General features: G+C 47.2%; 1 protein-coding gene across 1 annotated transcript in view; it reads left to right on the plus strand.

Moving 5' to 3' along the window:
* LOC120065854 (voltage-dependent calcium channel subunit alpha-2/delta-1-like) overlaps positions 1 to 22,947 on the plus strand; it is a 117,419-nt gene that overhangs the window by 28,409 nt on the left and 66,063 nt on the right. The window contains exons 5-7 of the mRNA XM_039016902.1: positions 15,219 to 15,278; positions 16,005 to 16,040; positions 17,761 to 17,890. Coding sequence (XP_038872830.1) covers positions 15,219 to 15,278; positions 16,005 to 16,040; positions 17,761 to 17,890 — 226 coding nt within the window. The remainder of the gene's footprint in view (positions 1 to 15,218; positions 15,279 to 16,004; positions 16,041 to 17,760; positions 17,891 to 22,947) is intronic.

Consider the following 22,947-nt stretch of genomic DNA (forward strand, 5'->3'; position numbering starts at 1 on the left):
GCTTATGTTCCTCTCTCTGTCGGTGTTTATAGCTGGACCTCTCTGAGGTGTATAGTACATTGCGTACTAGAGGTCGACCGATTATGATTTTTCAACGCCGATACCGATACCGATTATTGGAGGCCCAAAAAAAGCCGATAACGATTAATTGTAATAATGCCAATTACAACAATACTGAATGAACACTTTTCTTTTACCTTAATATAATACATCAATAAAATCAATTTAGCCTCAAATAAACAATGAAACATGTTCAATTTGATTTAAATAATGCAAAAACAAAGTGTTGGAGAAGAAAGTAAAAGTGCAATATTTGCCATGTAAAAAAGCTAACATTTAAGTTCCTTGCTCAGAACATGAGAACATATGAAAGCTGGTGGTTCCTTTTAACATGAGTCTTCAATTATAGGACTATTTCTCTCTATACCATTTGTATTTCATATACCTTTGACTATTGGATGTTCTTATAGGCACTTTAGTATTGCCAGTGTAACAGTATAGCTTCTGTCCCTCTCCTCGCCCCGACCTGGGCTCGAACCATGAACACATCGACAACAGCCACCCTCGAAGCATCGTTACCCATCGCTCTACAAAAGCCACGGCCCACGGACCGATTGAAACGCTATTAGCGCGCACCCCGCTAACTAGCTAGCCATTTCACATCGGTTACACCAGCCTAATCTTGGGAGTTGATAGGCTTGAAGTCATAAACAGCTCAATGCTTGAAGCATACTACCATCGCTCAGTCAGACTGCTCTATCAAATATCAAATCATAGACTTAATTATAACATAATAACACACAGAAATACGAGCCTTTGGTCATTGATATGGTCGAATCCGGAAACTATCATTTCGAAAACAAAACGTTTATTCTTTCAGTGAAATACGGAACCGTTCCGTATTTTATCTAACGGGTGGCATCCCTAAGTCTAAATATTGCTGTTACATTGTACAACCTTTAATGTTATGTCATAATTATGTACAATTCTGGCAAATTAATTACGGTCTTCGTTAGGAATAAATGGACTTCACACAGTTCGCAACGAGCCAGGCGGCCCAAACTGCTGCATATACCCTGACTGCTTGTACGAAACGCAAGAGAAGTGACACAATTTCCCTAATTATAAGAAATTCATGTTAGCAAGCAAAATTAACTAAATATGCAGGTTTAAAAATATATACTTGTGTATTGATTTTAAAGAAAGGCATTGATGTTTATGGTTAGGTTTGGTGCAACGACAGTGCTAAATCATCACCCGTTTGGCGAAGTAGGCTGTGATTCGATGAGAAATTAACAGGCACCGTATCGATTATATGCAACGCAGGACACGCTAGATAAACTAGTAATATCAACCATGTGTAGTTAACTAGTGATTATGTTAAGATTGATTGTTTTTTATAAGATGTTTAATGCTAGCTAGCAACTTACCTTGGCTTCTTGCTGCCCTCGCGTAACAGGTAGTCAGCCTGCCACGCAGGCTCCTCGTGGAGTGCAATGCAAGGCAGGTGGTTAGAGCGTTGGACTAGTAACCGGAAGGTTGCAAAAACGAATCCCCGAGCTGACAAGGTAAAAATCTGTCATTCTGCCCCTGAACAAGCCAGTTAACCCACCGTTCCTAGGCCTTCATTGAAAATAAGAATGTGTTCTTAACTTACTTGCCTAGTTAAATAAAGGTGTAAAAAAAAATAAAAACGGTGTCCAAAAATACCGATTTCCGATTCTTATGAAAACTTGAAATCGGCCATTCCGATTAATCAGTCGACCTCTATTGTGTGTGTGTGTGCGTGTGTTCATGGTGTGTGTGTGTGTGTGTGTGTGTGTGTGTGCGTGCGTATGTGTATGTGCTCTAGTAATAAGCAGAGGATGTAATATGATCAGAGTTTTCTGTCTCGAAATTAAATCAAATCAAATCAGATTTTATTGGTCGCATCCCAAAATGGGATGTGATGAGATGTATAGACATTATGGACAGCATATGGATAGAACATGTAGTATATCTGAAGAATACGTAGGATAGAATAGTACATGTACAGCAATAGTTGAATAGGATAGGCCTTGACTAGAATACACTATATACATATGAAGTGGGTAAAACAGTATGTAAACATTATTAAAGTGACCAGTGATTCCTTGTCTATGTACATAGGGCAGCAGCCTCTAAGGTTGTGTAACCGGGTAGTAACCGGCTAGTACCAGTGACTAAGTTCAGGACAGGCTACTGGGTGGAGGCCAGCTGGTGATGGCTATTTAATAGTCTGATGGCCTTGAGATAGAAGCTGTTTTTCAGTATCTCGATCCCAGCTTTGATGTACCTGTACTGACCTCACCTTCTGGATGATAGCAGGGTGAACAGGCCGTGGCTCTGGTGGGTTGATGTCCTTGATAATCTTTTTTTTCTGTGACATCAGGTGCTGTAGGTGTCCTGGAAGGCAGGGATTGTGCCCCCGGTGATGCATTGGGCAGACCGCACCAACATCTCGAGAGCCCTGCAGTTGCAGGCGGTGCAATTGCCGTACCTTCTTTATTAAATAAAATCACATTTTATTTGTCACATGCGCTGAAAACAACAGGTGAAAACTAACCTTACAGTGAAATGCTTACTTACAAGCCCTTAACCAACCATGCAGTTTTAAGAAAATACAAAAAAAGTAAGAGATAAGAATAACAAATAATTAAGGAGCAGCAGTAAATAATAATAGGGGGCTATATACAGGGGTACCGGTACAGAGTCAATGCGTCAATGTGCGCGGGCACCGGTGTCGAGGTAATTCAGGTAATTATTTACATGCAGGTAGGGTTATTAAAGTGAATAGATAATAACAGAGAGTAGCAGCAGCGTGGGGGGGGGGGTGCAAATAGTCTGGGTAGCCATGTAATCAGCTGTTCAGGAGTCTTATGGCTTGGGGGTAGAAGCTGTTTAGAAGCCTCTTGGGCCTAGACTTGGCGCTCCGGTACCACTTTCCCTGCGGTAGCAGGGAGAACAGTCTATGACTAGGGTGGCTGGAGTCTTTGACAATTTTTAGTGCCTTCCTCTGACACCGCCTGGTATAGAGGTCCTGGATGGCAGGAAGCTTGGCCCCAGTGATGTACTGGGCCGTACGCACTACCCTCTGTAGTGCATTGCGGTCGGAGGCTGAGCAGTTGCCATACCAGGCAGTGATGCAACTCTGATGTGGTGTACTTCTCAATGGTGCAGCTGTAGAACCATTTGAGGATCTGAGGACCCATGCCAAATCTTTTCAGTCTCCTGAGGGGGAATAGTTTTTGTCGTGCCCTCTTCACGACTGTCTTGGTGTGCTTGGACCATGTTAGTTTGTTGGTGATGTGGACGCCAAGGAACTTGAAGCTCTCAACCTGCTCCACTACAGCCCCGTCTATGAGAATGGGGCCGTGCTCGGTCCTCCTTTTCCTGTAGTCCACAATCATCTCCTTTGTCTTGATCACGTTGAGGGAGAGGTTGTTGTCCTTGCACCACACGGTCAGGTCTCTGACCTCCCTATAGGCTGTCTCATCGTTGTCAGTGATCAGGCCTACCACTGTTGTCATCAGCAAACTTAATGATGGTGTTGGAGTTGTGCCTGGCCGAGCAGTCATGGGTGAACAGGGAGTACAGGAGGGGGCTGAGCACGCATCCCTGAGGGGCCCCCGTGTTGAGGATCAGCGTGGCAGATGTGTTGTCACCCACCTTTACCACCTGGGGGCGGCCCATCAGGAGGACTATGATCCAGTTGCAGAGGGAGGTGTTTAGTCAAAGGGTCCTTAGCTTAGTGATGAGCTTTGAGGGCACTATGGTGTTGAACGCTGAGCTGTAGTCAATGAATAGCATTCTCACAAAGGTGTTCCTTTTGTCCAGGTGGGAAAGGGCAGTGTGGAGTGCAATAGAGATTGCATCATCTGTGGATCTGTTGGTGCGGTATGCAAATTGGAGTGGGTCTAGGGTTTCTGGGATAATGGTGTTGATGTGAGCCATGACCAGCCTTTCAAAACATTTCATGGCTACAGACGTGAGGGCTACGGGTTGGTAGTCATTTAGGCAGGTTACCTTAGTGTTCTTGGGCACAAGGACTATGGTGGTCTGCTTGAAACATGTTGGTATTACAGACTCAGACAGGGAGAGCTTGAAACTTGCCAGTTGGTCAGCGCATGCTCGGAGTACACTTCCTGGTAATCCGTCTGGCCCAGCGGCCTTGTGAATGTTGACCTGTTTAAAGGTCTTACTCACATCAGCTGCGGAGAGCGTGATCACACAGTAATCCGGACCATCTGATGCTCTCATGCATGTTTCAGTGTTATTTGCCTCGAAGCGAGCATAGAAGTTATGTAGCTCGTCTGGTAGGTTCGTGTCACTGAGCAGCTCTCGGTTGTGTTTCTCTTTGTAGTCTGTAATAGTTTGCAAGCCCTGCCACATCCAACGAGCGTCGGAGCCAGTGTAGTACGATTCGATCTTAGTCCTGTATTGACTCTTTGCCTGTTTGATGGTTCGTCGGACGGCATAGCGGGATTTCCTATAAGCTCCCGGGTTAGAGTCCTGCTCCTTGAAAGTGGCAGCTCTGCTTTTTAGCTTGACGCGGATGTTGCCTGTAATCCATGGCTTCTGGTTGGGGTATGTACGTACAGTCACTGTGGGGACGACGTCCACGATGCACTTATCGTTAAAGCCAGTGACTGATGTGGTTTACTCCTCAATGCCATTGGAAGAATCCCGGAACATATTGCAGTTTGTGCTAGCAAGGCCTACTACTGTTGTGTCGTCTACAAACTTGATGATTTATTTGGAGGTGTGCATGGCCACGCAGTTATGGGTGAACAGGGAGTACAGGAAGGGGTTGAGCATGTACCATTGTGTTTCCCTGAAGCCCTTTCTCTCTATACTCAGCTCTATTTACATCAACAGCTGCCAAGGGCTTTCAAGCAAGAGTAGCCTCATCTAACCATTCATCCAGGTGAACATAGCTACTAGACTTTCAATCGCTATGGATGGTCGATGAGGCAATCAAACATAAACTGGAATCTTCTGGTTTCAGATACCTCCTGTAAGAATATTTTAAGATAATTACACAACGCAGAGGACGAAAGGTCAAGAGAGGACTAAAGGTCAAGAGAGGACTAAAGGTCAAGAGAGGACTAAAGGTCAAGAGAACTAAAGATCAATGAAAAGTGTTTGTTCTGTAATAGGGAATTAATGAGCAATGGGTCAGAGACATGGGAGGAATTTGTCTATACAGTGAGCCTGAAATAGGATACTTGTTATTTGGCCATTGGCCCAGTTTTACTGCAAGGAATTATAATTGGTCAACCACAGGCTAGGGTTGGGTTATACAACTACTGTAATGGACATGAGGGGAGACAGAGCTGGTTTCATGTGCAGGGCGCAGCAGGTGTTTATTGCAAAGGACCACAGGAGGAGGCAGGTAGCTGGGTCCAGGGGCAGGCAGAAGGTCATACACAGGGGGTCCAAAAGGGCAACAGTACATGCAGGGAAAAGGCTAGTAAAGTAGTCTGGGAGATCAGGCAATAGGTAGATAACAGGAAATCCGATAGGCTAAAGTACTCTCTTGACCAGGCAGGGAATAGGCAAAAGGCGTAATAGGCAAAAGGCGTCGTTAGTGAGGCAGGAAAAAACTATCACAGGAAAAATAGAGCTCTGAAAGCCGTGTCACAAAACAAACAATACCTCACAGTGATGGGATGGGGGAACTGAACTAAATAGTGTGTGATAATGACATACAGGTGTGTGAACAGGTGATTAGAATTCAGGTGATTGGGATCTGGAGAGTGAGCTGCGTTCAGGGGATCTAGGTGTTTGAGAGTGTGAGTTGGAAAGTGGGCTGGAAAGTGAGCTGCGTTCAGGGGATCTAGGTGTTTGAGAGTGTGGGCTGGAAAGTGAACTGGAAAGTGAGCTGCGTTCAGGGGATCTATGTGTTTGAGAGTGTGAGCTGGAAAGTGGACTGGAAAGTGAGCTGCGTTCAGGGGATCTAGGTGTTTGAGAGTGTGAGCTGGAAAGTGGGCTGGAAAGTGAGCTGCGTTCAGGGGATCTAGGTGTTTGAGAGTGTGAGCTGGAAAGTGGACTGGAGAGTGAGCTGCGTTCAGGGGATCTAGGTGTTTGAGAGTGTGAGCTGGAAAGTGGGCTGGAAAGTGAGCTGCGTTCAGGGGATCTATGTGTTTGAGAGTGTGAGCTGGAAAGTGAACTGGAAAGTGAGCTGCGTTCAGGGGATCTATGTGTTTGAGAGTGTGAGCTGGAAAGTGGGCTGGAAAGTGAGCTGCGTTCAGGGGATCTAGGTGTTTGAGAGTGTGAGCTGGAAAGTGGGCTGGAAAGTGAGCTGCGTTCAGGGGATCTAGGTGTTTGAGAGTGTGAGCTGGAAAGTGAACTGGAAAGTGAGCTGCGTTCAGGGGATCTAGGTGTTTGAGAGTGTGAGCTGGAAAGTGGGCTGGAAAGTGAGCTGCGTTCAGGGGATCTATATGTTTGAGAGTGTGAGCTGGAAAGTGGGCTGGAAAGTGAGCTGCGTTCAGGGGATCTAGGTGTTTGAGAGTGTGAGCTGGAAAGTGGGCTGGAAAGTGAGCTGCGTTCAGGGGATCTAGGTGTTTGAGAGTGTGAGCTGGAAAGTGGGCTGGAAAGTGAGCTGCGTTCAGGGGATCTATGTGTTTGAGAGTGTGAGCTGGAAAGTGGGCTGGAAAGTGAGCTGCGTTCAGGGGATCTAGGTGTTTGAGAGTGTGAGCTGGAAAGTGGACTGGAAAGTGAGCTGCGTTCAGGGGATCTAGGTGTTTGAGAGTGTGAGCTGGAAAGTGGGCTGGAAAGTGAGCTGCGTTCAGGGGATCTAGGTGTTTGAGAGTGTGGGCTGGAAAGTGAACTGGAAAGTGAGCTGCGTTCAGGGGATCTAGGTGTTTGAGAGTGTGAGCTGGAAAGTGGACTGGAAAGTGAGCTGCGTTCAGGGGATCTATGTGTTTGAGAGTGTGAGCTGGAAAGTGGGCTGGAAAGTGAGCTGCGTTCAGGGAATCTACGTGTTTGAGGGTGTGGGTTGGAAGCAGACGTTACAACTACATCCTGTCCTTTGTTCTGTGGAGAGAATCACTGAGGAGAGTGTCACTGAGGATAGGGGAGAACGAACATCTGCCTCTCAGCATAACATCTAGAGAGAATCACTGAGGAGAGTGTCACTGAGGATAGGGGAGAACGAACATCTGCCTCTCAGCATAACATCTAGGATTTTTCCTCTTTGAATAAACTATTTTTCTCCCCCTGATTTGTTTTGGGGTCTGTGTTATTGAAGAGTAACATCAACTGCTAACACTCCCACAGCCATTGGACTCTTGAGCCTTGAGAAAGGTACCGTACCACTAATGTTTAACGGATTCGCCAAAGCAGTTTGAGACAGGGCCATTAACTATTTAGAGCATGTTGTTTGGGTGGAGATGAGAGAGGCAGTTTGAGAATAATTGATTTCATATTATGGATATTGACAGTAGTATGATTTTCATGATCATACTCATAAAGATTAGCATATATCTGTAATCAGTGAGTGTTTGTAAACGCTGGGCTGGGACTCTGTGTGTGTAGCTATAGGGTTACTGGTTTGGCCTTTGTGAAAGGCCATGTGGAAGAGCACAGAAATCCCCAGGGCAATATTAATGTTGTAAATACCTCTTCCCACCTCGTGTGTGTGTGTGTGTGTGTTGTGTGTGTGTGTGTGTGTGTGTGTGTGTGTGTCAGAGCTGAATTGGGTAATTTGCATTCTCTACCTGACCTACCTTCCTTGCACAGCCAACAGAGACACCACTGGACATCTCTTTTACTCTCTCTCTCGCTTTCTCTGTCTCTCTCCTTTCCTTTCTTAGTATCTTATTGTGTATTTTCTATTCTTTGTGTCTCCCTCGTCTTTGAAATAATTCCTCCCTCTCTCTCTATGTGATCTGATTGAAGCCATTTGTTTTCTTTAGTAATCTCAGTGTGGGTGGTTTGTTGTCACACCTCATGTCATCACATTGTATTGTTCCTCCTTTTCTTCCTTCTTTTGACACATATAATTACACTGTTCTCTCAGTTCAATCTATCTGATGATGTGGCCTATGTATACAGTACCAGTCAAAAGTTTGAACACACCTAAATAAAGGGTTTTTCTTTATTTGTACTATTTCTACATGGTAGAGTAATAGTGAAGACATCCAAACAAAACAAATAACACATATGGAATTATGTATTAACCAAAAAAGTGTTAAACCAATCTGAAAAAGTGTGTGCGAGCAAGGAGGCCTACAAACCTGACTCAGTTACACCAGCTCTGTCAGGCGGAATGGGCCAAAATTCACCCAACTTATTGTGGGAAGCTTGTGGAAGGCTACCTGGAACCTTTGACCCAAGTTAAACAATTTAAACGCAATGCTACCAAATACTAATTGAGTGTATGTAAACTTCAGACCCACTGGGAATGTGATGAAAAAAATAAAAGCTGAAATAAGTCATTCTCTGACGACTTCCGCCGAGGTTGGTCTCTCTCCTTGTTCGGGTGGCGTTCGGCAGTCGACGTCACCGGCCTTCTAGCCATCACCGATCCACTTTTCATTTTCCATTTGTTTTGTCCTTGTCTTACGCACCTGGTTTCAATCCCCCAATGACTTGTTCATTATTTAACTCTCTGTTCCCCCATTGTTGTTTGTGAGTGATTGTTTGTTTGTAATACGGTCCGTTATTGTGGGCTCGATTTAATGTGTTGTATCTGTGAATATTTGAGTAAATTCCGTTTATTACTCATCTGCTGTCCTGCGCCTGACTCCTCTACACCAGCTACACACAGGCACTATTACATTCTCTCTACTATTATTCTGACATTTCACATTCTTAAAATAAAGTGGTGATCCTAACTGGCCTAAGACAGGGCATTTTTACTATGATTAAATGTCAGGAATTGTGAAAAACTGACTTTAAATGTATTTTGCTAAGGTGTATGTAAACTTCCGACTTCAACTGTATATATAAAGAGAGAGAGGGAGTCATACATCAGTATTCACTGATATCTGTTCATGCATGGTAATCTCTGGGTTCGGATATTAGATGTGCAACCAAATGATTCTGCAAGCTACTGTATAATGCTCAATGACTGTAAGTGTTTTTTGTTTCTTGAAGAATTCTACAAATGCTGTAGATGTTAATGCCATTTGGATCCTGATTGAGGGGTATATCTGTCTAGTGGTTTGTCTATGTATGTGGTCAGGCAGGGTGACACAGCCCCACACCCCTCACTTCATGTTATTTGTCTGCTATTACTCCTGGTTCTGAGGGAAGGGAATAGCGGACCCTTGATGCTTAACAAACAAGATCTTTTTTCTTCTCTATATATATCTTTCTCTTTTCACTTCCTCTCTATATCGCAGCATTCTCTGTCTATAAATATCTGGCTTGGACCAGCAGAGTGACAACTATGACTCGTAGGCAGTGGAGAAATATCCCTCTGTGGGATTGCTGGTTGGAGATGTTGTCCAGGTAGCCAGTGCTGTACTGTCAACAAGCTCTCACATTATCACTGCAGAATTAGACATTCATCCATGTTCTCCAAAGGTCATATTTCAAAGTTGCTCCAAACATCTAATGTCTACGTGTTTTTGATGCTCCTGCTGCTCTATATTGTTCCATTTCTCCAAACATCACATTTCGAAGTTAAGGGTTAAGTTTGGGCATTCATTCTGAATGGTTAAGGTAAGGGTTAAGTTTGGGCATTCATTCTGAATGGTTAAGGTAAGGGTTAAGTTTGGACATTCATTCTGAATGGTTAAGGTAAGGGTTAAGTTTGGGCATTCATTCTGAATGGTTAAGGTAAGGGTTAAGTTTGGACATTCATTCTGAATGGTTAAGGTAAGGGTTAAGTTTGGGCATTCATTCTGAATGGTTAAGGTAAGGGTTAAGTTTGGGCATTCATTCTGAATGGTTAAGGTAAGGGTTAAGTTTGGACATTCATTCTGAATGGTTAAGGTAAGGCTTATGGTTTGGGATAGGTTTAAACCCCCTGCCCTTAAAAGTAGGTCAATAGACTTCTCATATGGTTTTCACATCTAGTGTATGTCAGCATGTGGTAACTATTTTATAATACTAAAATTCTGTTATCTTTCACTGAGACCTGACTGTCATCTCTCCTAACCCCTGACCTCCAACCTCTACCCCTGGCGAGGTCATGCCCTGTTGGACTGTTATAGTGGGGTCATCATCAGCTACCTCTGATGGAGATGTAGGGATATTCTATCCTCTACACTCCTCTGCATCATCATCCCATCTACAATCCTTAAAACACAATACAACAACAGGAACATGTTTCATACTTCCAATAATTCGATTGGGTTTGAACCCGAGTTGCCTGCCACAAGACTATGTTAGCCAATCGAGCAAAAGCCTAGTATTCATGTCTCAGGCAAGGTTATTACATGTGGTTCATTAAAGATACTCCCATAGACACATTTACCTCTGCACATTTTGATCAAATCAACGTTTTACCTGTTGACACTGGTGCTCCTTATCGAGAGGTGGATATCCAGTGTTGTTATGGAGACGCAGACAGTAGTTAGCTCAGTAATCTAATCAAAGCTCTGTAGCGTGATGCGCTGTATGTGACGTTTAGCGTGTTTAATCTGTGTTGTTGTTCTCCTCTCAGGATGGGCTGATAACCCTCTGAGCTCCTGTCTGTTAGAGAGAGAGACAGACAGACAGACAGACAGAGAGACAGACAGACAGACAGAGAGAGAGAGAGAGAGAGAGAGAGAGACAGACAGACAGACAGAGAGACAGACAGACAGACAGAGAGACAGACGGGGAGGGAGGGAGGGAGACGGGGAGGGAGGGAGAGCGGGGGAGAGACAGACAGACAGACAGAGACAGACAGGGAGGGAGGGAGGGAGACGGGGAGGGAGGGAGAGCGGGGGAGAGACAGACAGACAGACAGACAGAGACAGACGGGGAGGGAGGGAGAGCGGGGGAGAGACAGACAGACAGACAGACGGGGAGGGAGGGAGAGCGGGGGAGAGAGAGACAGACAGACAGACAGACAGACGGGGAGGGAGGGAGGGAGACGGGGAGGGAGGGAGAGCGGGGGAGAGACAGACAGACAGACAGAGACAGACAGGGAGGGAGGGAGGGAGACGGGGAGGGAGGGAGAGCGGGGGAGAGACAGACAGACAGACAGACAGACAGACAGACAGACAGACAGACAGACAGACAGACAGACAGACAGAGACAGACGGGGAGGGAGGGAGAGCGGGGGAGAGACAGACAGACAGACAGACGGGGAGGGAGGGAGAGCGGGGGAGAGAGAGACAGACAGACAGATAGATAGACAGACAGACGGGGAGGGAGGGAGAGCGGGGGAGAGAGAGACAGACAGACAGACAGACAGACAGACAGACAGACAGACAGACAGACAGACAGACAGACAGACTGAGACAGACGGGGAGGGAGGGAGAGCGGGGGAGAGAGAGACAGACAGACAGACAGAGACAGACGGGGAGGGAGGGAGAGCGGGGGAGAGAGAGACAGACAGACATACTGAGACAGACGGGGAGGGAGGGAGAGCAGGGGAGAGAGAGAGAGACAGACAGACAGACAGACAGACAGACAGAGACAGACGGGGAGGGAGAGCGGGGGAGAGAGAGACAGACAGACAGACAGACAGACAGACAGACAGACGGGGAGGGAGGGAGAGCGGGGGAGAGAGAAAGGAGGTGTAATTAGATCTCCCCGTCTCCCCCCTCCTTCCCTCTAGGGGAGAGGAGCCTCGTCGAAACCCTGTCATGAATTTTTAACGCTTCTCTCGATCTGCACTCTCAGGAGATGTGTGACTGTGTGTGTGCTCTGACTCTAGCTTTATTGTTGATCATAGCTCATTCAGCCATATTACTGGCTCTGTATTTGTCTGTATTTTGTATTACCAAGATCTTGTGATGTATAAAACATTAATTTGACCTGATGTCATTGATCTTGTCCTTACACATCACATAGACACAGTCCTGGTGATCTAGTATGAAGGGAGGAGTTGGATGGGAGGTCTGAATGGAGGGAGACATAGTTGTACACTGTGTATTCACACATATGTATGTGTGTATTTGTGCCGGTGTTGGGAGTTCTGTGTTTTTATAGCTCCTCACAGCTTGTACAGAGGAGGTGGAAACAGAACCATGTGTAGAACTCAGCCTAGGCCTTCATGAGAGCAGGGTGGGTTGGAAGGAGAGGGGGTGTTTTTACTGCTGCAACTAATTGTTATAGTCTTACTTTTCTAATTCGGAGCGTGACAGTGTTTCCCTTTTCCTGGACACACACAGGTACATTTTAATCTTACACCTATGTCAGAGTAAAAGCAGACGCAGACACACACACACACAACCCTAACACCATGTCATTCCACAGACGCATCGTGTCCATAGCAACTTACAGTTACACACGCACCTAGCAGTTGTGTAATTTGGCAGATGCTAACATACTGTATCTATTATATACTAACTAGGGTGCTGGTCGTTGACTTGGGGCTGACAGGAGACCTTATGCGTGGCAGGTGGGTGTAGTTTAGGCCCACAGACTGGAACACCACACCTCATACTGGGACACCCTCTCAGCAATGATCACTTTACCCACCATCAGCCTATTGCAGTTAGTCTGGACTGTCTGGAGGGTTGGAGTTATCAACTCCTCAACTCTTACACCACATGCACTCTACATTTCTATATCTACTGTACGTTACCTCTCCCTCTCCCTCTCCCTCTCCCTCTCCCTCTCCCTCTATCTCTATCTCTATCTCTATCTCTATCTCTATCTCTATCTCTCTCTCTCTCTCTCTCTCTCTCTCTCTCTATCTCTCTCTCTATCTCTATCTCTATCTCTATCTCTATCTCTATCTCTATCTCTATCTCTATCTCTATCTCTATCTCTATCTCTATCTCTCTCTCTCTCTCTCTCTCTCTCTCTCTCTCTCTCTCTCTCTCTCTCTCTCTCTCTCTCTCTCTCTCTCTCTCTCTCTCTCTCTCTCTCTCTCTCTCTCTCTCTCTCTCTCTCTCTCTCTCTCTCTCTCTCTCTCTCTCTGTATCATGTTGTGGAGTTTAAATAAAGGTGATATGTGTCTTGGCATGGCCACCGTCATACAGTAGCTGTAGGCAGAGATTACATTACCCACTTGTGTGAGTGTGTCAGAGCGAGTGGGGAGGTCACTGTCGTTATATCCTCTCTGGTATTTTACTTTGATTGACAGCTCTTCAGATAGTAATCCCTCCCTCTTGACTTTCTGCTATGAGCCGAGACACACACACACACACACACACACCCTCTTGACTTTCTGTTATGAGCCGAGACACACACACACACACCCTCTTGACTTTCTGCTATGAGCCGAGACACACACACACACACACACACCCTCTTGACTTTCTGCTATGAGCCGAGACACACACACACACACACCCTCTTGACTTTCTGCTATGAGCCGAGACACACACACACACACACACCCTCTTGACTTTCTGCTATGAGCCGAGACACACACACACACACACACCCTCTTGACTTTCTGCTATGAGCCGAGACACACACACACACACACACCCTCTTGACTTTCTGCTATGAGCCGAGACACACACACACACACACACCCTCTTGACTTTCTGCTATGAGCCGAGACACACACACACACACACACCCTCTTGACTTTCTGCTATGAGCCGAGACACACACACACACACACACCCTCTTGACTTTCTGCTATGAGCCGAGACACACACACACACCCTCTTGACTTTCTGCTATGAGCCGAGACACACACACACACACACACACCCTCTTGACTTTCTGCTATGAGCCGAGACACACACACACACCCTCTTGACTTTCTGCTATGAGCCGAGACACACACACACACACACACCCTCTTGACTTTCTGCTATGAGCCGAGACACACACACACACACACACCCTCTTGACTTTCTGCTATGAGCCGAGACACACACACACACACACACACCCTCTTGACTTTCTGCTATGAGCCGAGACACACACACACACACACACCCTCTTGACTTTCTGCTATGAGCCGAGACACACACACACACACACACACCCTCTTGACTTTCTGCTATGAGCCGAGACACACACACACACACACCCTCTTGACTTTCTGCTATGAGCCGAGACACACACACACACACACACACCCTCTTGACTTTCTGCTATGAGCCGAGACACACACACACACACACACCCTCTTGACTTTCTGCTATGACCCGAGACACACACACACACACACACCCTCTTGACTTTCTGCTATGAGCCGAGACACACACACACACACACACACACCCTCTTGACTTTCTGCTATGAGCCGAGACACACACACACACACCCTCTTGACTTTCTGCAGAGTGCTGCAGCTCCTTCTCTCCCAGGTGAAGTGTGTGTGACCTTTAAATCCTGAACCTATGAGTTTCAGCACTATATCAGACTGTTACTCTCATTCCTCTATCTGATTCACTAAACTTAAGAACTAGGCTCCCTCTGACTGGATTTTGTCAATGTCCATATATCGCTGTATGAATGTCTCTTTAGAATACTCAAGAGTCAGGTTACCTTTAAAGCTGAGACCTGAGATGGCAGTGTCTAAAGAACTGAGATATCATATAAGCCTAATGCTATGGTACAATGGGTTTTGTACATATACTGCTAAGTATACTAAGTATGACTACTAAGTATTTTGGGCTGGATGTGTCAATGTGTAGTTCATACATGCCTAATCTATGAGTAGAATTACTGTTTTACCTCAATTAGGCATAAAATCCCTAGTTTGAAAGGGACTGTTTTTCTGGAAGCTGTACTGCGCCATTTTCCCTCAATGTCCCTCCACTTGGGCCAGCCCTCTAGCAATTTGAGTTGTAGCCGTTTGAGTGACAGCTAGCAAGATGCACACACAGCAGAACGAGAGAGAGATCAATGACGTGGTGCACATATCTGCACATATGTGACGTAGTACTCCATTTTCTGGGACCACTTTTGGCTCGTGAGCGCTGCTTTCAGACCTACTGGCTAAAAAGTAGACCAAAGTACCGGAGAATCTCTTTAGTGACGATTCCATATTGAAATATGCCCTTTTTCATCTGAATATGTCAAAAATATGGGTAACACTGTATCTACAGGGGGACTCAAAATGTTGTGTTACCTATATATGTAAAATATACATTTTTACGTGTTATCTTTGTCTGTTCTAGACTCTGGCCACATCTGCTGAGAATTTCCAGATGGAACACCAGTGGAAGGATGAGTATGCGGTAAAACTCTGATTCTAATTATAACCAACATTACATTTACATGATATACTGTAGCTGTCAGTCACCACTCCCATCCCCAATGTGTAGTAAGAATGTGGCCGATGTGTGTCAGCTGTTTACTACTGGAACACTCACTACTCATTGGCTGAGAGACGGCAACCTCAGATGACCGTACTGTAGATGGTGTTCTCTCACTGCTCTCTTTATGGGCTAGAGAGGAGGGAAGATATGGCTTCAACAAACACACCAGTGTTTCCCCTAGGATTTTTTTTCAACAGTGGTGGCAAGGGTAGCGTGGTTAGCTAAATCAATATAGGGTAAACACTGCACACACTGACACACACACACACACACACACACACACACACACATACAAAGACAGACACACACACATACAAAGACACACACACACATGCACTCACTCACACACACACACACTAGCATGCTTGAGTTGGCGGCCATGCATCCTGTATAATAGAACAAGACCAATATGGTTTATTGTTGTTGTTATAATGAGCTGTTATTATTCATTCCATATTATAGGCCATTAAATGTCCACAGATGGCCTCTACCTAACGAGTACCCCGCTCTCTCTCTCACTCTCTCTCTCGCTGTCCAACAAACACACTTGCACACATACAGTACGTACACACACATACATACAGTACACACACACACACACACACACAAAAATGCTCACTAAGATATTTGTATTATTTGTTTCAGGATGGTGACATTGTTTACTACAATGCAAAGGACAATGTGAGTATTTTTCATCCTTCTCGAACAAACACATGATTCTCACACAGAGCTGCATCTATAATCAACCCACAATCTCACTCCGATACAGACTGGTGGTTTAGTCTAGGACAGCTCCCCCTTCTCTTTCTCTCTCTTTCTCATTCTCTTTCTCACTCTCACTCTTTTCCCTTCCCCGTCAACCCTCTTTGCTCTCCTTCTTTTCCCAACCTCATCAAGCCATTTCTATCTTCATCCCTCACACCTCCCTCTCTGTCTTCATATCCCCCTTCTCCTCCTTTCTCTCAGGTGAAGAGGTCCCTGGTGTGCTTCTACTAATTGACAGTTGAGATGTATGAGCTGCTACTGTTGCTTTATTATGAGACTCTTCCTATTCCCCTTCCCCCATTCACTCTCTCTCTTCACTCTCTCTCTGTTCACTCTCTCTCTCTCTTCGCTCTCTCTCTCTCTTCGCTCTCTCTCTCTTCGCTCTCTCTCTCTTCGCTCTCTCTCTCTTCGCTCTCTCTCTCTTCGCTCTCTCTCTTCGCTCTCTCTGTTTGCTCTCTCTCTGTTTGCTCTCTCTCTCTCTTCGCTCTCTCTTCACTCTCTCTCTCTTCGCTCTCTCTCTTCACTGTCTCTCTCTGTTTGCTCTCTCTCTTCGCTCTCTCTCTCTTCACTCTCTCTCTCTTCGCTCTCTCTCTCTGTTTGCTCTCTCTCTCTGTTTGCTCTCTCTCTCTTCACTCTCTCTCTCTTCGATCTCTCTCTCTCTTCGCTCTCTCTCTATCTCCCCTCTCTTTCTCTTCGCTCTCTCTCTATCTCCCCTCTCTTTCTCTTCGCTCTCTCTTTCTCTCACTCTCTCTCTGCTCTCTCTCACTCACTCTCTCATCGCTCTCTCTCTCTCTCTCTTCGCTCTCTCTCTTCGCTCTCTCTCTTCGCTCTCTCTCTTCTCTCTCTCTTTGCTCTCTCTCTCTCTTCGCTCTCTCTCTTCGCTCTCTCTTCGCTCTCTCTCTCTCTTCGCTCTCTCTTCGCTCTCTCTTCGCTCTCTCTTCGCTCTCTTCGCTCTCTCTCTCTATCTCCCCTCTCTTTCTCTTCTTTCTCTTTCTTCGCTCGCTCTCTCTCTCTCTCTCTTCGCTCTCGATCTCTCTTCGCTCTCTCTCTCTCTCTCTCTCTCTGCTCTCTGTCTCTTGCTCTCTCTCTCTTCGCTCGCTCCCTCTTCGCTCTCTCTCTCTCTCTGCTCTCTCTCTCTGCTCTCTGTCTCTTGCTCTCTCGCTCTCTCTCTCTCTTCGCTCGCTCCCTCTTCGTTCTCTCTCCCTCTCTCGTTCTCCCTCGTCTCTCTGTCCCTCTCCCTCTCTCCCATTGATGTGAATTGGTGAACACACTATTGGAGATATGCATCAAGCTGTGTCTCCTGTCCTTTAATAGTAGGCTGTATGTGGAAATGTGTCATGTTAATCCACAGAGGTTGTTACAGGCAGTTTCAGCCTTGAAGCTGAGGCCGGTTTAACCCAGCTTCCTCCACACCATTCCTTCCTCTGAACCAGTGGGGTATAGAACCACTAGACAGGCGTCTAATGATGGACAGCTGTTTAGCACAGTATCCTGATAGAAATGGACATGTACATCTACTCTATTAGGCTCCCTGTTACATCCAGATCCAGACAGTCTAACAGTGGTCATAGGTGTAACTCTGTTCTAAATCCCTGTCTGACACTGTCTGACCTGCTCCCTTTCTCCTCTCCTCTAGTTGGAGGTGAATGAGACAGAGGGTCGGAAGAACCGGATCAGGCCAGCCTTTAAGGAAGATATGTTGTTTAAACGCCTCACCTCTCACAACCACACTGCTGTACACATCCCTACTGACATCTACGATGGCTGTGAGTGCACATACACGTACACACACACACATTGTAACCATGGATACGACACATACAAATCCCTAGAGAAATGGTACCTTTAATAACAGCAGAACGACACATACAAATCCCTGGAGAAATGGCACCTTTAATAATAGCAGAACGACACATACAAATCCCTGGAGAAATGGCACCTTTAATAACAGCAGAACGACACATACAAATCCCTGGAGAAATGGCACCTTTAATAACAGCTGAACGACACATACAAATCCCTGGAGAAATGGCACCTTTAATAACAGCAGAACGACACATACAAATCCCTGGAGAAATGGCACCTTTAATAACAGCAGAACGACACATACAAATCCCTGGAGAAATGGCACCTTTAATAACAGCAGAACGACACATACAAATCCCTGGAGAAATGGCACCTTTAATAACAGCAGAACGACACATACAAATCCCTGGAGAAATGGCACCTTTAATAACAGCTGAACGACACATACAAATCCCTGGAGAAATGGCACCTTTAATAACAGCAGAACGACACATACAAATCCCTGGAGAAATGGCACCTTTAATAACAGCAGAACGACACATACAAATCCCTGGAGAAATGGCACCTTTCATAACAGCAGAGCAGCATTATTATGTTTGTTTTTTGTGTCTTTTATCCAAAGCAACTTACAGTCATGGGTGCATACATTTTTACATATGGGTGGTCCCTGGAATGTAACCCACAATCATGGTGATGCAAGCGCAGTGCTCTACCAACTGAGCCATACCGGACCATGTGTCACGTTCCTGACCTGTTCTCTGTTAGTTTTGTATGTGTTAGTTGGTCAGGACGTGAGTTTGGGTGGGCAGTCTATGTTTTCTGTTTCTATGTTGGTTTAAAGGGTGACCTGATATGGCTCTCAATTAGAGTCAGGTGGTTTTCATTTCCTCTGATTGAGAGTCATATTAAGGTAGGTGTTTTCACACTGTTTGTTGTGGGTGGTTGTCTCCTGTGTCTGTGTTATGTTACGCCACATGGGACTGTTTCGGTTTTGTTTGTTCGTTTGTTCGGTTTATGTAGTCTGTTCCTGTTTTCATGCGTTCTTCGTTATACGTAAGTTCTTATGTTCAGGTGCGTCTACGTCGTTTGTTGTTTTGTAGTTAATCAAGTATAGTTCGTTTTGTGTCTTGTTTAAATAAATAATATGTCATCACACAACGCTGCATTTTGGTTCAATCCCTGCTCCTCCTCTTCGGATGAAGAGGAGGAGGAAAGCCGTTACAGAACCACCCACCAATCCAGAACCAAGCAGCATAAGTTCGAGCAGTGGAACACGAAACAGGAATGGACATGGGAGGACGTATTAAACGGCAAGGGTTGCTACACATGGGAGGAGATCCTGGCTGGAAGGGATCGCCTCCCATGGGAACAGCTGGAGGCACTGAGGAGAGCAGAGGCAACCGGACAAGGGAACCGGAGATATGAAGGTACGCAGCTAGCGAGGAAGCCCGAGAAGAAACCCCAAAAATTTCTTGGGGGGGGGCTAAGAGGTAGTGGGCCAAGGGCAGGTAGGAGACCTGCGCCCACTTCTCAGGCTAACCGTGGAGAGCGGGAGTACGGGCAGACACCGTGTTACGCAGTAGAGCGCACGGTGTCTCCTGTACGTGTGCATAGCCCGGTGCGGGTTATTCCACCTCCCCGCACTGGTAGGGCTAGATTGGGCATTGAGCCAGGTGCCATGATGCCGGCTCAACGCGTCTGGTCTCCAGTGCGTCTCCTCGGGCCGGCTTACATGGCCCCAGCCTTACGCATGGTGTCCCCGGTTCACCTACATAGCCCGGTGCGGGTTATTCCACCTCCCCGCACTGGTCGGGCGACGGGGAGCATTCAACCAGGTAAGGTTGGGCAGGCTCAATGCTCAAGGGAGCCAGTACGCTTGCACGGTCCGGTATTTCCGGCGCTACCTCCCCGCCCCAGCCCAGTACCACCAGTGCCTACACCACGCACCAGGCTTCCAGTGCGTTTTCAGAGCCCTGTTCCTCCTCCACGCACTCTTCCTATGGTGCGTGTCTCCAGCCCAGTGCCTCCAGTTCCGGCACCACGCACTAAGCCACCTGTGCGTCTCCAGAGCCCTGTACACACTGTTCCTTCTCCCCGTACTCGTCCTGATGTGCGTGCCCTCAGCCCGGTGCCACCAGTGCCGGTAGCACGCACCAGGCAAATAGTACGCTTTGAGAGTCCAGTGTGCCCTGTCCCTGCTCCCCGCACTAGCATGAAGGTGCGTGTCCTTAGCCCGGTGCCTCCAGTTCCGGCACCACGCACCAGGCCTACAGTGCGTCTCAGCCGGCCAGAGTCTGCCGTCTGCCCAGTGGCGCCTGAACTGTCCGTCTGCCAAGCGCCGCATGAACTGCCCGTCTGCCTTGAGCCTTCAAAGCCGCCCGTCTGCCATGAGCCTGCAAAGCCGCCCGTCTGCCATGAGCCTACAGAGCCTTCCGCCAGACAGGAGCCGCTAGAGCCTTCCGCCAGACAGGAGCCGCTAGAGCCTTCCGCCAGACAGGAGCAGCCAAAGCCTTCCGCCAGACAGGATCAGCCAGAGCCATCCGTCTCCGCAGCGCCATCTGAGCCATCCGTCTCCGCAGCGCCATCTGAGCCATCCGTCTCCTCAGCGCCATCTGAGCCATCCGTCTCCCCAGCGCCGTCTGAGCCATCCGTCTCCCCAGCGCCGTCTGAGCCATCCGTCTCCCCAGCGCCGTCTGAGCCATCCGTCTCCCCAGCGCCGTCTGAGCCATCCGTCTGTCCCGAGCCATTAGAGCCGCCCGTCTGTCCCGAGCCGTCAGAGCCGTTAGTCAGTCAGGAGCCGCTAGAGCCATTCGTCAGTCAGGATCTGCCAGAGCCGCCAACCAGACAGGATCTGCCAGAGCCGCCAACCAGACAGGATCTGCCAGAGCCGCCAACCAGACAGGATCTGCCAGAGCCGCCAACCAGACAGGATCTGCCAGAGCCGCCAACCAGACAGGATCTGCCAGAGCCGCCAACCAGACAGGATCTGCCAGAGCCGCCAGCGAGCCATGAGCGTCCAGAGCCGTCAGCCAGCCATGAGCGTCCAGAGCCGTCAGCCAGCCATGAGCGTCCAGAGCCGTCAGCTAGCCATGAGCGTCCAGAGCCGTCAGCTAGCCATGAGCGTCCAGAGCCGTCAGCCAGTCATGAGCTGCCCCTCAGCCCAGAGCTGCCATTGATCCAGAACTGTCCCTCAGTCCAGAGCTGTCTCTCTGTCCGGAGCTGCCCTTCAGTCCGGAGTTGCCCCTCTATCCTGAGCTACCTCTCTATCCTGACCTACCTCTCGGTCTTGAGCTATCTCTCTATCCCGGTGCTGCCCCTTGTCCTGGTGCTGCCCCTTATCTTAAGGTTAACATTTAAATTAAGTGGGTGTAAGATGAGGGTGGTCATTCTAAGGGGGAGACGTAAGCTGGGATTGACTATGGTGGGGTGGGGACCTCGCCCAGAGCCTGAGCCACCACCGTGGTCAGATGCCCACCCAGACCCTCCCCTAGACTTTGTGCTGGTGCGCCCGGAGTTCGCACCTTGAGGGGGGGGTTATGTCACGTTCCTGACCTGTTTTCTGTTAGTTTTGTATGTGTTAGTTGGTCAGGACGTGAGTTTGGGTGGGCAGTCTATGTTTTCTGTTTCTATGTTGGTTTAAAGGGTGACCTGATATGGCGCTCAATTAGAGGCAGGTGGTTTTCATTTCCTCTGATTGAGAGTCATATTAAGGTAGGTGTTTTCACACTGTTTGTTGTGGGTGGTTGTCTCCTGTGTCTGTGTTATGTTACGCCACATGGGACTGTTTCGGTTTTGTTTGTTCGTTTGTTCGGTTTATGTAGTCTGTTCCTGTTTTCATGCGTTCTTCGTTATACGTAAGTTCTTATGTTCAGGTGCGTCTACGTCGTTTGTTGTTTTGTAGTTAATCAAGTATAGTTCGTTTTGTGTCTTGTTTAAATAAATAATATGTCATCACACAACGCTGCATTTTGGTTCAATCCCTGCTCCTCCTCTTCGGATGAAGAGGAGGAGGAAAGCCGTTACACCATGGGTCTTAGGAAAGTGTTCTATTGATAATCTGTATTGTTCAGACACAACATTCTCCCTATGGAGACAACATCCACACATGACATCATGTCTTCTCCATGTTGTCTGCACTCAGCCATAATATTTCAGGGACTTATGTATACCCTATACGGGGTAGGATACAGTATGTGGTACAGTTAGTTTGCTATTTGGTTGGTGTGATAGAGTACCACAGTATGAGTCAATATACCCATAAAACCTAGCAGTCAAACAAGGAAATGGTTACAATCATTCTTCCCATAGGGGATTTTAGAAACACTTCTAATAAGGGCTGTGTTTCGTGTAGGCTTACCCGGGTGGGATTTTTCGATAACAGTGGAAATCTCTCTAGGACAAGGTGACTTTTTCCCTGTGTGACCGCTAGGTTTTATGGGTATTATGATACCTCCACTGTGGGGCTCTTTTAGGTTGGTTGGTAGAGTTGTGTTTTTACTGGTATTTACCTGCTGTCCTTCTGACATTAGCTCCCGCTGCTTTGTCTAATATTGATGGGTGCTGCTGCTGCTTTCTGTGTGTGTTCATATGTGTGTGATTAGACTTGCATGCATGTGCGTGCGCTGGGTCATTAGCGTGTAGTGTGTTGTGTCAGCCCTCACACTAAGCGCAGCAGGATGGAGTCGCTCCTTCAGCATGCCCCTCGGCCTGCTGGGATAGCGTCTGGAACCAAGGTTACCCACTACTGACCTCACAGAGAGGGAGAGGGTGCATGTGGGAAATTAGTGTGTGTGTGCATAGAGGTGTCCATGTGAGCTAGGGTGCTAGCATGTGTGTGTATCTTGTCCTTTTCCAGACTCTTTGCTGGCTGGGGTCGGGGATTGTTCCCATGGTTCCTCCCACTCTCTTTGGGGAAGGCTTGTGATTGGTGGACCGTAATGAGTACAGTATCTGTCAGTGTACTTCTGGGTAATAGTATGAGTTCGGGTCTCACCTGGAGAGGGAGAGAAGCAAAGAA

Source organism: Salvelinus namaycush, chromosome 21, assembly GCF_016432855.1.
Source record: "Salvelinus namaycush isolate Seneca chromosome 21, SaNama_1.0, whole genome shotgun sequence".
NCBI classification, from domain to species: Eukaryota; Metazoa; Chordata; class Actinopteri; order Salmoniformes; family Salmonidae; genus Salvelinus; species Salvelinus namaycush.